This window comes from Poromitra crassiceps (assembly GCF_964638095.1).
Source record: "Poromitra crassiceps genome assembly, chromosome: 11".
Lineage (NCBI taxonomy): Eukaryota > Metazoa > Chordata > Actinopteri > Beryciformes > Melamphaidae > Poromitra > Poromitra crassiceps.
This window is the reverse complement of record NC_139643.1, coordinates 14240055-14257314: the sequence shown is the minus strand read 5'-3', so window position 1 is coordinate 14257314 and position 17260 is coordinate 14240055. Positions and strand designations below refer to the sequence as shown.

Sequence of the window (17260 nt, the reverse complement as noted above, 5' to 3'; positions counted from 1 at the left end):
GAGCCCCGGTCTCACCGTTGAAGCGGTCGATGGCCTCTTGTCTCATCCCTCCTGTGACCCCTCCGTCGATCCTCTCGTACTTGTAGCCTTCGTTCTCCAGAAAGTCCTCCAGCAAGTCCAACATCTTGGTCATCTGCAGCGGAAGAGAGGAGCTCCGTTACCAAACAGCATCACAAACATCTGACTGAGCCACAACGACATGACCTTAATGCATCTGTAGAGGGCTGTATGATGAATAACCAGGCATTACGTCTGGGAAGATGGGAGCAGCAGACGAGTTCAATCGATGCTGTTGCAATTCCTACCAGTCGCCAACAGAGGCCGATAAAGTTACCGTAAATTCCAGACTATAAGCCGCGGCTTTTTTCCCCTTTTTTGGCCCCTGCGGCTTATATAACGGTGCGGCTTATCTATGGATTTTTTCAGAAAAAAAAAAAAAAAAAACGGAATTCTCTCTTCTTTAGCACTCTTTCTAACTATAAATCCACTTCTGTTTTAATTTCCTCTCTTGCCCTCTTTTCACCACACTGTATGACACTGTATGACACTGTGTGCACTGTAAAAAAGAAACACAGGTGGTGTTGTGTTATGTTGTTTTGTTGAAATGTTAATAAATGGGAGCTTCCTCAAACAGCCATCTCTTTCCCGACAATCCCCTCTGTGCATGAACCCTTACATATGGTAATTAAACATTAAAACACAATAATAAAAAAAAAAAAAAAAAAAAAAAAAAAAAAATACCATTAAAACACCCGCGGCTTATAGTCCGGTGCGGCTTATATATGTAAAAAACAGTCAACTTTGCAGGTGCGGCTTATACACCGGTGCGGCTTATAGTCCGGAATTTACGGTAATTCTATTTTAATGTAGCAAAATGCCATTTCCTTTCTTTATTCCATTTGCTCATTTCCCTTTAGCTGGGTCTATTTATTTGACCTTCTTGTATACATTTGTTTTAACTTCTATATTTTACTTTATCGTATTCTTTTATTCAACATCTAATGTATGACTGCTTTGCCTCATTGATTCTGATTTGAAAAGTGAAATATACATAATCATCATTTAACGTTCTAGACGTAGGATTCTATTCATTAACGTTCTAGACGTAGGATTCTATTCAGGGTTGTCTCACCTGAGAGAAGATGAGGACTCGGTGATCTCCGTCCTTCAGCTTCCTGAGCATCTTCTGCATCAACATGAGTTTCCCAGCAGCCTTTGTGAGCGCGCTGCCTTCGTACATCCCGCTGGGGATCCTTGGAGCCTCCTGTTGGGATCCGTCAGTCAAACGTTAAGGTTCTGACATCAGTACAACTGTGGAAGCCTACAAGTTAACTTTGGTAGGGGTGGATGCAACAAAAAAAGGGCAAGATTTGGAAAATATTTCACCATATAAGGCAATCCATTATAAATAGACCATCTCTACGAAAAATCTATATACCATTTAGGAAAAAACATTACCTGAAACTCATTGTATTCAAATTAAATATCTCTCAAATCTATACAATCCAGTCTGTATTAGTGTTATGATTTTGGACTGAAGTGCATTCTCTTTTACAAGAAAAAATACCAATATTTTGTGTCTTCAATCATTTTCAAGCATAAATCATGTATACCGTATACACATGTATACATTTAAAACACTGGTATGTCTGATTTTCGGATAAAACGGCTCAATCGTCACCCATGAGACACAATCTAAAATCCCCCCCTCCCCTCTACACTATAATGGTTTCTCCCTGCATGTTGTGCTCTGTGTCAGGTCGTACCATAGCGGCCACAGGGAAGAGGTAGGGGTGGTTGCAGCATTTCTTGAGGTCCATGACGACGTTGAGCAGGGAGACCTGGTTGCCTCCTCCTCGGGTGTTCAGTGCCTCAAAGTTTCGCGTCAGGATGAATTTGTAGTACTTCCTGAAATGACAAATACATCCATCAACCCATTTCTACTTGATCCCCCACACTGTAAGCCTCCTTCAGACACATCTCCCTTCATTCACTTTCAGCAGTTTCCATTCCAATCTATCATTTCTACATGAGACTGAGCCATGTAGAATATTCAGTGAGCGCATTCACATGCACAATAATAACCCACTAACTGGGAATAATCAGGTTATGGCAATCATTTGTGTCTACATGCACTCATGTACTGTGCTAACGAGGAAAACCACGGTTTACTTTAAATCCTTCATAGTCAGATTTCTTTCCTTAAAGCCCCAATCAGTAAGATTTTTGACATTTTTTTATAAGAGCTTTTTAGTCATAGGACATGGTAGATTGACTTGTAATAGGGAGACTCTCGCCTTTATTTATCCCACACCCCCCTCCATTGGCCAGTCCTGGGACTAAGCAGTTTGTCTGCCACGTCCCGCAATAAAAAAAAAATGTGCGCATGCGCTCTACAGCGGCAGCGTTGTTTCAGGAAGTAACTCGATTCGGATTTGCTACGAAAATGATGTTTCACGGAACTATGGATTATTATTTCATCACGTGGTGAGTACCCGATGTCACAACATGTACATAGAGCTTTCTGGCGCTGTGTTTTGTTGACTTTGAACGGCGATATCGTTATCGATACCATTGCACGCAGAGGGCGCAGTTTCCCCAATAGCAAAACTTGGAAAACTTGCTGAATGGGGCTTTAAGGAACTTCTGACCAGTTGTTTTGGATTTTCAACATGGTGCGGTATGTATTTTCATACGGTCTGGTTTAACAAATTTAGTTAGTTTGACAAACTTTGAAACTGAAAAAAACTGAAGTGACAACTGCTTTCAGGGAAGAGGGTTCCCATCCGGTTATATTCGTAATCATGCCCAGATGTAAAAAAACGGACATAAATCAGAATGAACCTAAATGTGCGCCAAATAATTTGAACGATGGGGTGATAACATGCTGTGGCAATGGAGTTTATCATCATAATGATAATTAATCTAACCAAGGAAATCTCTCTGTGCCGTTTATGTTGGCTTATTAGTGGGCATGGAAACAACTCTTTCGCCTTATCTCGACGCAAAGCGACAGAAACGAGCACGAATTCGCTGCGACCATGTACGCACATGCATCCATGCATTCTCTCTCCCCACCACACATTTCCCAAATGCAAGATGGCAGGTGCAGGATCTGCCTCTGTCACCCTGTATTTCAGACATTTTTCCCCCCACGACCCCCTTGTAGCCAACTGACACACAGACACACAGACACACACACCAGATTTCAGCCTCCTAGGGCACAAAATGTGGCCACCAAGGGGTGGTGACATTTTTGCGGACCGGCCGACCAACCAACCGAGTGACCTACGTATAAAGCTGGTGGCCGCGGCTAAAAAGTGCTGTTGAGAACTAACATCAACTCCATCCCTCCTCTCGCACCACAGCTTCCCTCCCAGACTCACTTCTGCATGGGGCTGAGCTCCACGCGGACAATGAGCTCGGTCTTGGAGGGCATGTGCTTGAAGACGTCGGCCTTCAGCCTCCTCAGCATGTGAGGACCCAGCATGTCGTGCAGCTTCTTGATCTGGTCCTCCTTGGCGATGTCGGCGAACTCCTCCAGGAAGCCCTCCAGGTTACTGCAGAGAGGAGAACAGGGTCAACTACAGTCAGTGCCCCTGCATTCAACACCAGACACACCTCCGGCATCTGACAAACGTCGGTCAATGTTGCCCACGTTCCCCTCGCTTCCTTCTTTGTTGGTGCTGAAGAGTTGGCTGCAGCTGAACATTTCTTCTTTGTTGGTGCTGAAGAGTTGGCTGCAGCCAAACAGTTCATGACACCATCTGAAGGTCCAAGTTTTATGTGCCACGTTTAACAATTATGTTCACAGCTCAACGATTAGTCGACCGTCAGATAAATAATCGCCAACTATTTTATAACCGATTAATCGTGTAGAGAATTTTTTTTTAACACTTTTATTTGTAAAAACAAAAATAAAAACAAAAAAACATTCTCTCATTCCAGTTTCTTCTATGTGAATATTTTCTGGTGTCTTTAGCCTTCTATGACAGTAAACTGATTGTCTTTGGGTTGTGGACTGTTGGTCACGACAAAAGATTCAGACATTTGAGGATGTCATCTTGGGCTTTGGGGGAAAAGTACCGTAATTGATATATTTCACCATGTTATGACATTTTATCGACCAAACAACTAATCAATTACTCTAGAAGATAATCGCCGTTAATGACAATAATCTCTAGTTGCAGCCCTCATCATGTTTGAAAGTCACCCTGGCAACATCACTGCCACAAGCCTCAAGAAAATGCCCAGAAATCACACTAAGTATGGCTTCAAATTGGAGCTAATGGCAAGCTTTTTGTCAAAGGAAAGCTAGAGAAAATGTTCTTTTCCTCCTGTTGAGAAACATTTGATCCAACAGAGGCCAGATGACGGGCGGCTCACCTGAACCTCTCGGGCGTGAGGAAGTTGAGCAGGTGGAAAAGCTCCTCCAGGTTGTTCTGCAGCGGCGTGCCGGTCAGCAGTAGTTTGTGCTGCAGAGGATAGTTGTTCAACACCCGGAAGAACTACAGAGGAGAGAAACAAGACCACTTTAGACTGTGAAAAACTACAGAGGAGAGAAACCAGACCGCTTTAGACTGACAAACTACAGAGGAGAGAAACAAGACCACTTTAGACTATGAAAAACTACAGAGGAGAGAAACAAGACCACTTTAGACTGACAAACTACAGAGGAGAGAAACCAGACCGCTTTAGACTGACAAACTACAGAGGAGAGAAACAAGACCACTTTAGACTATGAAAAACTACAGAGGAGAGAAACAAGACCACTTTAGACTGACAAACTACAGAGGAGAGAAACCAGACCGCTTTAGACTGACAAACTACAGAGGTAAGAAACAAGACCACTTTAGACTGACAAACTACAGAGGAGAGAAACAAGACCACTTTAGACTGTGAAAAACTACAGAGGAGAGAAACCAGACCGCTTTAGACTGACAAACTACAGAGGAGAGAAACAAGACCACTTTAGACTGACAAACTACAGAGGAGAGAAACAAGACCACTTTAGACTGACAAACTACAGAGGAGAGAAACAAGACCACTTTAGACTGACAAACTACAGAGGAGAGAAACAAGACCACTTTAGACTGACAAACTACAGAGGAGAGAAACAAGACCACTTTAGACTGACAAACTACAGAGGAGAGAAACAAGACCGCTTTAGACTGACAAACTACAGAGGTAAGAAACAAGACCACTTTAGACTGACAAACTACAGAGGTAAGAAACAAGACCGCTTTAGACTGACAAACTACAGAGGAGAGAAACAAGACCACTTTAGACTGACAAACTACAGAGGAGAGAAACAAGACCACTTTAGACTGACAAACTACAGAGGAGAGAAACAAGACCACTTTAGACTGTGAAAAACTACAGAGGAGAGAAACAAGACCACTTTAGACTGACAAACTACAGAGGAGAGAAACAAGACCACTTTAGACTGACAAACTACAGAGGAGAGAAACCAGACCGCTTTAGACTGACAAACTACAGAGGAGAGAAACAAGACCACTTTAGACTGACAAACTACAGAGGAGAGAAACCAGACCGCTTTAGACTGACAAACTACAGAGGTAAGAAACAAGACCACTTTAGACTGTGAAAAACTACAGAGGAGAGAAACCAGACCGCTTTAGACTGACAAACTACAGAGGAGAGAAACAAGACCACTTTAGACTGACAAACTACAGAGGAGAGAAACCAGACCGCTTTAGACTGACAAACTACAGAGGTAAGAAACAAGACCACTTTAGACTGACAAACTACAGAGGAGAGAAACAAGACCACTTTAGACTATGAAAAACTACAGAGGAGAGAAACAAGACCACTTTAGACTGACAAACTACAGAGGAGAGAAACCAGACCGCTTTAGACTGACAAACTACAGAGGTAAGAAACAAGACCACTTTAGACTGACAAACTACAGAGGAGAGAAACAAGACCACTTTAGACTGTGAAAAACTACAGAGGTAAGAAACAAGACCACTTTAGACTGACAAACTACAGAGGAGAGAAACAAGACCACTTTAGACTGACAAACTACAGAGGAGAGAAACAAGACCACTTTAGACTGTGAAAAACTACAGAGGAGAGAAACCAGACCGCTTTAGACTGACAAACTACAGAGGAGAGAAACCAGACCGCTTTAGACTGACAAACTACAGAGGAGAGAAACAAGACCACTTTAGACTGACAAACTACAGAGGAGAGAAACAAGACCACTTTAGACTGTGAAAAACTACAGAGGAGAGAAACAAGACCACTTTAGACTGACAAACTACAGAGGAGAGAAACAAGACCGCTTTAGACTGACAAACTACAGAGGAGAGAAACAAGACCACTTTAGACTGACAAACTACAGAGGAGAGAAACAAGACCACTTTAGACTAACAAACTACAGAGGAGAGAAACAAGACCGCTTTAGACTGACAAACTACAGAGGAGAGAAACAAGACCACTTTAGACTGACAAACTACAGAGGAGAGAAACAAGACCACTTTAGACTGACAAACTACAGAGGAGAGAAACAAGACCACTTTAGACTAACAAACTACAGAGGAGAGAAACAAGACCACTTTAGACTAGGGTTGCACGGTATACCGGTATTAGTATGGTACCGCGGTTCCCTGCCGTTAAAAAGGATACTATACCACGTTAATTTAGTACCGATACTTAAAAAAATGTCATGGGTTGCGTCAGTGTGCGACCGTGGTGTTTGTTAGCGGAGGAGAGAGACACAGCGGCATTACAGTTGAGAGCCTGTCTCCCACCTCACGTGAAGGCAACACAGCCTTGCCTTGAACCAATGGTGACTCGTGAAAAGTGAAAAAAAGCTCTGCTTCATGTGGGGGCGTGTCGACTTTCCTCTCTTCCCTCTCTGCTCGCTCTCTGGCCACAGTCGTCCTCACTACAGCACCCCGACACACAGGACAGACGCAGCGAAAATGGCAGCGGCTTCTTCTAGTCTTGCAAGCCGACCAACGCTTGTAGAAAAAGCAGATGCACGAAGCGAAATATGGAAATATTTTGCTTACGTTGCCGACAGCGAAGGCAAGCCCGTGGACACATCCAAACCAGTGTGTAAAAGGTGCTTCAACGTGACGCAAGCGAAAGGATCAAACACATCGAACCTGGCTAAACATCTTGCCGACAGGCACCCCGACCTGTTCAAAGAGTTTAAAGACCGACAGGTTAGCGAACGTGAACGATAAACATACATGCCCTCAAATAAGTCCAACGAGTATTGTGTGACAAGCGAACTTGTTTCACTGAAAAAGTTCGCTTGTCACAATAGCCTACTCGTTTACAGTGAAACACGAGGCAATGTGCTGGAGCACAGATCTCTGCCAAGGAGAAAGTCATGACATGTAACGTTTAGGGGAGGGGACATCAGATGACTGCATACCATGTACAATATTTAATAACACTATGGTCCTCAATGCCAGTGTTATTAAAGCTTTTACATGGTAAGCAGTCATCTGATCTCACCTATCCTAATATTTACAATAATCCCAATTATTAATGATATACGAATTCATTGTAAAAAACACCTAGCCTACACGTATGGGGGGGGGGGGGGGGGGCTGGGAATACACCACATAATAAGCCTACATTTCAATAGCCTACATTTATGTGTGAAAATAATATATATTACTAGATTAACCATAAATCAGGCACTTCATGTTAATGAAGCTTAGGAGCTGCAAGTACAGAGTACTTTTTTTGGATAAAACAAATAGCTATAATAGTGTAGCAGCTGTGTGAAAATATATTTTATTTATATTATTTATAAGTTTAAACGGTTGACATTCCTTTAAAATATGTTTACAGGAGAGATTATGTTAATTTTACACTAGATAATAAAAGTTCTAGCATGTTCAGCGCCACACGTGGTGGCAGTACTACCAGCATGTAGTAAAATGACTACATGGCTGTGCATTACCTTGTTAAATCAATAAAATAAGTTTTAAGTTCCATGTTTTGTCCCCTCTATTTATTCCAATACTTTTCCTGATGTTTTAGTTTTTTGCCGTGGTATCGTTTCAGTATCGGTATCGAGATACTTAGGCAGGTATCGGTATCGAACTCATAATTTTGGTATCGTGACATCCCTACTTTAGACTGTGAAAAACTACAGAGGAGAGAAACAAGACCACTTTAGACTGACAAACTACAGAGGAGAGAAACAAGACCGCTTTAGACTGACAAACTACAGAGGAGAGAAACAAGACCACTTTAGACTGACAAACTACAGAGGAGAGAAACAAGACCACTTTAGACTGACAAACTACAGAGAGAAACAAGACCACTTTAGACTAACAAACTACAGAGGAGAGAAACAAGACCACTTTAGACTGACAAACTACAGAGGAGAGAAACAAGACCGCTTTAGACTGACAAACTACAGAGGAGAGAAACAAGACCACTTTAGACTGACAAACTACAGAGGAGAGAAACAAGACCACTTTAGACTGTGAAAAACTACAGAGGAGAGAAACAAGACCACTTTAGACTGTGAAAAACTACAGAGGAGAGAAACAAGACCGCTTTAGACTGACAAACTACAGAGGAGAGAAACAAGACCACTTTAGACTGAAACTACAGAGGAGAGAAACAAGACCACTTTAGACTGACAAACTACAGAGGAGAGAAACAAGACCACTTTAGACTGACAAACTACAGAGGAGAGAAACAAGACCACTTTAGACTGAAACTACAGAGGAGAGAAACAAGACCACTTTAGACTGACAAACTACAGAGGAGAGAAACAAGACCACTTTAGACTGACAAACTACAGAGGAGAGAAACAAGACCACTTTAGACTGACAAACTACAGAGGAGAGAAACAAGACCACTTTAGACTGACAAACTACAGAGGAGAGAAACAAGACCACTTTAGACTGACAAACTACAGAGGAGAGAAACAAGACCACTTTAGACTGACAAACTACAGAGGAGAGAAACAAGACCACTTTAGACTGACAAACTACAGAGGAGAGAAACAAGACCACTTTAGACTGACAAACTACAGAGGAGAGAAACAAGACCACTTTAGACTGACAAACTACAGAGGAGAGAAACCAGACCGCTTTAGACTGACAAACTACAGAGGAGAGAAACAAGACCACTTTAGACTGACAAACTACAGAGGAGAGAAACAAGACCACTTTAGACTGTGAAAAACTACAGAGGAGAGAAACAAAACCACTTTAGACTGTGAAAAACTACAGAGGAGAGAAACAAGACCACTTTAGACTGTGAAAAACTACAGAGGAGAGAAACAAGACCACTTTAGACTGAAAAACTACAGAGGAGAGAAACAAGACCACTTTAGACTGACAAACTACAGAGGAGAGAAACAAGACCACTTTAGACTGACAAACTACAGAGGAGAGAAACCAGACCACTTTAGACTGTGAAAAACTACAGAGGAGAGAAACAAGACCACTTTAGACTGTGAAAAACTACAGAGGAGAGAAACAAGACCACTTTAGACTGACAAACTACAGAGGAGAGAAACAAGACCACTTTAGACTGACAAACTACAGAGGAGAGAAACAAGACCACTTTAGACTAACAAACTACAGAGGAGAGAAACAAGACCACTTTAGACTGACAAACTACAGAGGAGAGAAACAAGACCACTTTAGACTGACAAACTACAGAGGAGAGAAACAAGACCACTTTAGACTGACAAACTACAGAGGAGAGAAACAAGACCACTTTAGACTGACAAACTACAGAGGAGAGAAACAAGACCACTTTAGACTGACAAACTACAGAGGAGAGAAACAAGACCACTTTAGACTGTGAAAAACTACAGAGGAGAGAAACAAGACCACTTTAGACTGACAAACTACAGAGGAGAGAAACAAGACCACTTTAGACTGAAACTACAGAGGAGAGAAACAAGACCACTTTAGACTGACAAACTACAGAGGAGAGAAACAAGACCACTTTAGACTGAAACTACAGAGGAGAGAAACAAGACCACTTTAGACTGACAAACTACAGAGGAGAGAAACAAGACCACTTTAGACTGAAACTACAGAGGAGAGAAACAAGACCACTTTAGACTGACAAACTACAGAGGAGAGAAACAAGACCACTTTAGACTGACAAACTACAGAGGAGAGAAACCAGACCGCTTTAGACTGACAAACTACACAGGAGAGAAACAAGACCACTTTAGACTGACAAACTACAGAGGAGAGAAACAAGACCACTTTAGACTGACAAACTACAGAGGAGAGAAACAAGACCACTTTAGACTGACAAACTACAGAGGAGAGAAACAAGACCACTTTAGACTGACAAACTACAGAGGAGAGAAACCAGACCACTTTAGACTGTGAAAAACTACAGAGGAGAGAAACAAGACCACTTTAGACTGACAAACTACAGAGGAGAGAAACAAGACCACTTTAGACTGACAAACTACAGAGGAGAGAAACAAGACCACTTTAGACTGACAAACTACAGAGGAGAGAAACCAGACCGCTTTAGACTGACAAACTACACAGGAGAGAAACAAGACCACTTTAGACTGACAAACTACAGAGGAGAGAAACAAGACCACTTTAGACTGACAAACTACAGAGGAGAGAAACAAGATCACTTTAGACTGACAAACTACAGAGGAGAGAAACAAGACCACTTTAGACTGACAAACTACAGAGGAGAGAAACAAGACCACTTTAGACTGACAAACTACAGAGGAGAGAAACCAGACCACTTTAGACTGTGAAAAACTACAGAGGAGAGAAACAAGACCACTTTAGACTGACAAACTACAGAGGAGAGAAACAAGACCACTTTAGACTGACAAACTACAGAGGAGAGAAACAAGACCACTTTAGACTGACAAACTACAGAGGAGAGAAACAAGACCACTTTAGACTGAAACTACAGAGGAGAGAAACAAGACCACTTTAGACTGACAAACTACAGAGGAGAGAAACAAGACCACTTTAGACTGAAACTACAGAGGAGAGAAACCAGACCGCTTTAGACTGACAAACTACAGAGGAGAGAAACAAGACCACTTTAGACTGACAAACTACAGAGGAGAGAAACAAGACCACTTTAGACTGAAACTACAGAGGAGAGAAACCAGACCGCTTTAGACTGTGAAAAACTACAGAGGAGAGAAACAAGACCACTTTAGACTGACAAACTACAGAGGAGAGAAACAAGACCGCTTTAGACTGACAAACTACAGAGGAGAGAAACAAGACCACTTTAGACTGACAAACTACAGAGGAGAGAAACAAGACCACTTTAGACTGACAAACTACAGAGGAGAGAAACAAGACCACTTTAGACTGACAAACTACAGAGGAGAGAAACAAGACCACTTTAGACTGACAAACTACAGAGGAGAGAAACCAGACCACTTTAGACTGACAAACTACAGAGGAGAGAAACAAGACCACTTTAGACTGACAAACTACAGAGGAGAGAAACAAGATCGCTTTAGACTGACAAACTACAGAGGAGAGAAACAAGATCGCTTTAGACTGACAAACTACAGAGGAGAGAAACAAGATCGCTTTAGACTGACAAACTACAGAGGAGAGAAACCAGACCACTTTAGACTGACAAACTACAGAGGAGAGAAACAAGACCACTTTAGACTGACAAACTACAGAGGAGAGAAACAAGACCGCTTTAGACTGACAAACTACAGAGGAGAGAAACCAGACCACTTTAGACTGACAAACTACAGAGGAGAGAAACAAGACCACTTTAGACTGACAAACTACAGAGGTAAGAAACAAGACCACTTTAGACTGTGAAAAACTACAGAGGAGAGAAACAAGACCACTTTAGACTGACAAACTACAGAGGAGAGAAACAAGACCACTTTAGACTGACAAACTACAGAGGAGAGAAACAAGACCACTTTAGACTGACAAACTACAGAGGAGAGAAACAAGACCACTTTAGACTGACAAACTACAGAGGTAAGAAACAAGACCACTTTAGACTGTGAAAAACTACAGAGGAGAGAAACAAGACCACTTTAGACTGACAAACTACAGAGGAGAGAAACAAGACCACTTTAGACTGACAAACTACAGAGGAGAGAAACAAGACCACTTTAGACTGAAACTACAGAGGAGAGAAACAAGACCACTTTAGACTGACAAACTACAGAGGAGAGAAACAAGACCACTTTAGACTGACAAACTACAGAGGAGAGAAACAAGACCACTTTAGACTGACAAACTACAGAGGAGAGAAACAAGACCACTTTAGACTGACAAACTACAGAGGAGAGAAACCAGACCACTTTAGACTGACAAACTACAGAGGAGAGAAACCAGACCGCTTTAGACTGACAAACTACAGAGGAGAGAAACAAGACCACTTTAGACTGACAAACTACAGAGGAGAGAAACAAGACCACTTTAGACTGACAAACTACAGAGGAGAGAAACCAGACCGCTTTAGACTGAAAATCCCCACCTTGGACTGGTTGTTTTTCAGCCTGTGGGCTTCGTCCACCACCAGGCAGGCCCAGTCGATGGAGCCCAGGACAGCCATGTCGATGGTGATCAGCTCGTAGGAGGTCAGCAGGACGTGGAACTTCACCGACGCGTCTTTCTGTTGGCGGGAGAGGAACACGGGGAACACAGGAGAGGTCAAATAATGAATCCAAACAGCTTCACAGACACAAGGAGAGGACGGGATGATGTCACAAAAACACACTTGACAACATTGCGTCAAAATCGTGCATTTTCTGATCATTTCTGAACAGCCAAGGCAGAGAATCATCCAGTTTGTTTTTGAAATGTTTTCCGCAATTCCTCAACTTTTGAGTTCCAGACTGAAAACATCTGTTAGCAGTTGAAAAAAAAAAGACAACAGACAATTTCCAAAATCTTTTTCCATCACTTTTTCTAAACCTGAAAAACACAGTTGTCAAATTGTCTCACCTTCATCCTGAAGGCCTTCTTCCCTCCTCGGACGGCGTTGTCCTCGAAGGAGAACTCGTTCTCTCGGATGACGGCTCGGCTGTCCTTGTCCCCGACGTACGTCACCACGTACATGTCGGGGGACCACAGCTCAAACTCTCTCTCCCAGTTGATGATGGTGGAGAGCGGGGCGCTGACCAGGAACGGCCCTTTGGAGTGGCCCTGCAGGAGACAAACCAGCATTACACATCCATTTTGTGATTTCATGTCAGATATCAAGTGTGTTTCAAATTGACATTAACTGAAATAAAGGGGGCGGATCAGAGCAATAAAGTCCATAATGTAAAGGAATAAATAGTAAAAGGTCTATTTCCGCAGCTCTAGAATCAGCATTTGAACAGTTTAACTCCAGAATGAGGCATCAGTTATTTGACAAAATTGAGGGCTACTTTTGAAATGACTGACGGCGCAAAATTAATATTATGCAACAGAGCAGCTCATGTAAGAGTTGAAATGGGTAAAAAGAAAAATCCTGATAAGCTTCAGGTTATGCTTTTTACCCAAAATGAATGAAAAACATCAAATCATTCAAAAATAATGCCATGTATTCCTGCACATCCGTAATGGAAGATTTCCTAGGGTTGTGCATTTTAAATACAATCTGCAAATTACTTAATTAGCAAGTAAACAGATTTAAAACCTACAAATCATCGTTAAAAAAATGAAAGCTTAAATGTAGTTCAATATCGTTTTGTCAGTCTGCCAGCTCCCTCTGTGCTCTGACAGGAAGTGTATTCTGGCCTCCTACCCCTGGGTGGCAGCAGCTGCCTGTGTGATCTGCATTACTGAGTGTTTGCTCTTAGAGATCCAGCTTAATGTCGTCAGATTTCACCTGACTTATACAAAATGGCTGGATGGCTGTTGGCCAATAGGATGACAGCTGCCTGTAGGAGGCTGCACAGTCACACAGAGGAAGGCTTAATCATTATTCCTAGGCAAAAAACGGCATAAAAACAAACTCAAATTAAACGGTTTGAAACAACATTTTTAACTAATTAAATTTAAAAAGTGGAGACGATCAAATTTAAAGTCAACATTTCACTTCATCCTGGCTTGGTGAGTAAATATGACTACCGGTAATATACACACACACACACACACACACACACACAGAGCAGGTAGAGGAGCGTAACCCCGTCTCTCAGACACTCACACACAGAGCAGGTAGAGGAGCGTAACCCCGTCTCTCAGACACTCACACACAGAGCAGGTAGAGGAGCGTAACCCCGTCTCTCACACACACTCACCTCTTTGTAGAGCGAGTAGAGGAAGACGGCGGTCTGGACGGTCTTGCCCAGGCCCATCTCGTCGGCTAGGATGGTGTCGGTGCCCTGAGCCCAGGAGAAGCGCAGCCAGTTCAGCCCCTCCAGCTGGTAGGGGTGCAGCGTACCCCCCGTGCTGTCCAGGTAGTCCGGCTGACGGTCAAACTTGATCGTCGGCTGGGGAGGTGAGAGACGGGGAGAAAAGTCCAATTTATGAACAGCTTTTCATCAAAAGAAATGGGTCTCTCAGCTTTCTCAGTACATTTCAACTTCACCGGAAACATCTCAACAGAAAAATGTACCGTAAAACCTGGTATATAAGATGCCGTTTTAAGACCCCCCCCCCTCTGAAAAGTGACGTGTGTCTTATATACCGGTGCGACCGATACAAGAGTATAAAATGCAGCGGGAGGTCAGAAATGTCCACATACCCTTCGATCAGCGTCATTACAGTCATTGTTGTTGACATAGTCCTGTCAGCTACTAACTGCCTAGTAGCAGCGTCAGCATTAGCACTTTTGTCTATTCCCATTTCTGAAAGTCATAGGGCTGTCAAAGAATATTCTATATTCAAATATATATTTGAATATAAAAATTAAAAGAATATTCAAATGAAAATGTATATATATTATTCGAACAAATATGTTTTGTTTAGAGGGAAATATTTGAATATGATTTTGGGGCAATTTTGACAGCCCTAGAAAGTCAGGAGGAGGAGCCGCTGGAGAAGCGAGTAAGTGACACCACACATGTTCATGTTTACCTGTTTTAAAATGAGGTGAACAGATGTCGCTCCCCAAATAGACTGCGTCTTATTTACATCAAAGACAGAGAGGACTTACGTCGACCACGGGGTTCTCAGGCGGCCGGTCCAGCTTCCGTGACTTGCCTTTCATCTTCATCTTCTTCCCCGGTTTACCCTCATCTCCCATCATCAACTCTCTGCAACACACACACACACACACACACACACACACACACACACACACACGATATGGGTTGGTCAAGGTTGTATGTTTAAGTTACATTAGGAGAATTACTAAAGAAAGGCAGGGACATAAATGTATAGACCCTTTTACAGTTTGTAAACAGCATGACATATTTCATGGGCAGAGCCAAATTCGTTGCAGAAACTAAATATGGAAGATGCCGACGCCACCTCCACGTATTTTAAAGCTTCGCCAGCAACAGACAGGTTATCTGACACAAATAAAGGCCTAAACATGGTCGTCCGTCCGCCTCGAATTGGAGCCGTCTCGCCGTCTGGCGGCGCCAGCGAGCCCCACATGCTCGGACGCCACTACGCCCCCCCTCCCCCCCCCCCGCGGAAGCTCCGTGTGAAAATGGCGGAGATTGTGTGCCAGGCAGTCTGAATGAAATTGAATGTAACGTTCCCAATTCTATGTATTAAATTCTAAAAAACGACCCTCAACATTTGGGAAGGCTAAGCCACACAACTAGTTGTTATAATCTAACATCATGCTTTGAAAGGCGACTTTACGACGAAGAGCCAAGGCAACGGCCAATCACAACTCTCCTGCAGCTGTCGTCACGCACGTATCGTCGCCGTGAAGTCACATTTTCGAGCAGCCCCCGTCAGCCGACGGCGGCCCCTCCCCGTAGGACGGCGGTCCACCCGCCGTCCTACGGGGAGGGCGGGGCGAGGCTCTGACGGACGACCATGTTTAGGCCTTAAGCTATAACTCTTTCAATGGGGTGAGGTTTCTTGACCCGTACTCACTGTCAGGATGGGTCTAGGAGCCAATGCATCGCCAAAGTTGCAGTGCCGCACATCGTCATATTCCTAGTGGGAATGTCCAGCGTCTAGACGCATACGGCACAAGACGTCTTCTTCCTGTATTCCGGGGATCTCCCTCATTTCAGCTTGAGTTCCACAGAGTCGTGCATACCGCGATGTGCGCAACTACCCCTGTGACGTCGGCTGTAAAAGGGTCTGTACGTGTGGCCAAAACCTCGTTTATTTAAGTAGTTACTACAAGGAAGATAGTTATCAAATGTATTTACATAACAGTGATTAGTAAACCAGTTATTGATACATTATTAGTAGGTGATCAAACGTGTTAACTAAGAACACTAGCAGCTGTTTGCACTCTGGTTTGTCTTTGAAATGCATTTAAGGAGGGAGATGAATCTGCTGAATGAGAACATTTATTCCAAACTGCGACCCCTCTACGCAGAGTTGAAATGTGACTTGTCGGGGTACAGCGGCACGGGAGTTTTTTTTTTTTTTGGAGCGTCAGTTGTCGGTGTTCGGCTGCGGTGTGAATCCACGTCTCACCTGTGGTTCCAGTACTGCACTTTGAAGAGGTCGAACTCGGGTACGTCCATGTCGTCAGCCTCCCAGGTGGCCTGGTCGTACGTCAGATCCCTCCACTTGATCAAGTAGTGGACGCTACCCTTCCTGTCCACACTGTGGAGAAACAGAGACAGAGAGAGAGAGAGAGGGAAACACAGAGCGAGAGAGAGATTAGCTTTTACCTACGCATTGGCGTGCACATAATGGCTGCCTCGTGTATCCTGCGTATGTTTGGAGCATCATTGGGTTAGGACGGGCACAAGCAACGCGTCAAATGGAAGCAGGAAAGGCACGCAAACACAAGTGTGTGAGTGAGTGTGTGTGTGTGTGTGTGTGTGTGTGCTGACCAGTGGTTGAGGATGCGCTGTCTGTGAGTGTGTGTGCTGACCTGTGGTTGAGGATGCGCTGTGTGTGTGTGTGTGCTGACCTGTGGTTGAGGATGCGTTGAGTGTGAAGTGTGTGTGTGTGTGTGCTGACCTGTGGTTGAGGATGCGTTGAGTGTGTGTGTGCGCTGACCTGTGGTTGAGGATGCGTTGAGTGTGAAGTGTGTGCTGACCTGTGGTTGAGGATGCGTTGAGTGTGAAGTGTGTGCTGACCTGTGGTTGAGGATGCGTTGTGTGTGTGTGTGTGCGTGCTGACCTGTGGTTGAGGATGCGTTGAGTGTGTGAGTGTGTGTGTGTGCGCGTGCTGACCTG

At 43.4% G+C, this 17260-nt stretch overlaps 1 protein-coding gene across 4 annotated transcripts in view; it reads right to left on the bottom strand.

Annotated features, from left to right (window-relative positions):
* The window catches only part of chd4a (chromodomain helicase DNA binding protein 4a), a 61017-nt gene that overhangs the window by 18473 nt on the left and 25284 nt on the right, over positions 1 to 17260 (bottom strand). For all 4 annotated transcript variants that reach the window (XM_083646571.1, XM_083646568.1, XM_083646570.1 and 1 more), the window contains exons 13-22: positions 16548 to 16679; positions 15091 to 15190; positions 14234 to 14425; positions 12948 to 13148; positions 12478 to 12615; positions 4387 to 4508; positions 3387 to 3560; positions 1767 to 1908; positions 1133 to 1264; positions 16 to 133 (exon numbers count right to left, since the gene is read on the bottom strand). In XM_083646571.1, coding sequence (XP_083502697.1) covers positions 16 to 133; positions 1133 to 1264; positions 1767 to 1908; positions 3387 to 3560; positions 4387 to 4508; positions 12478 to 12615; positions 12948 to 13148; positions 14234 to 14425; positions 15091 to 15190; positions 16548 to 16679 — 1451 coding nt within the window. The remainder of the gene's footprint in view (positions 1 to 15; positions 134 to 1132; positions 1265 to 1766; positions 1909 to 3386; positions 3561 to 4386; positions 4509 to 12477; positions 12616 to 12947; positions 13149 to 14233; positions 14426 to 15090; positions 15191 to 16547; positions 16680 to 17260) is intronic.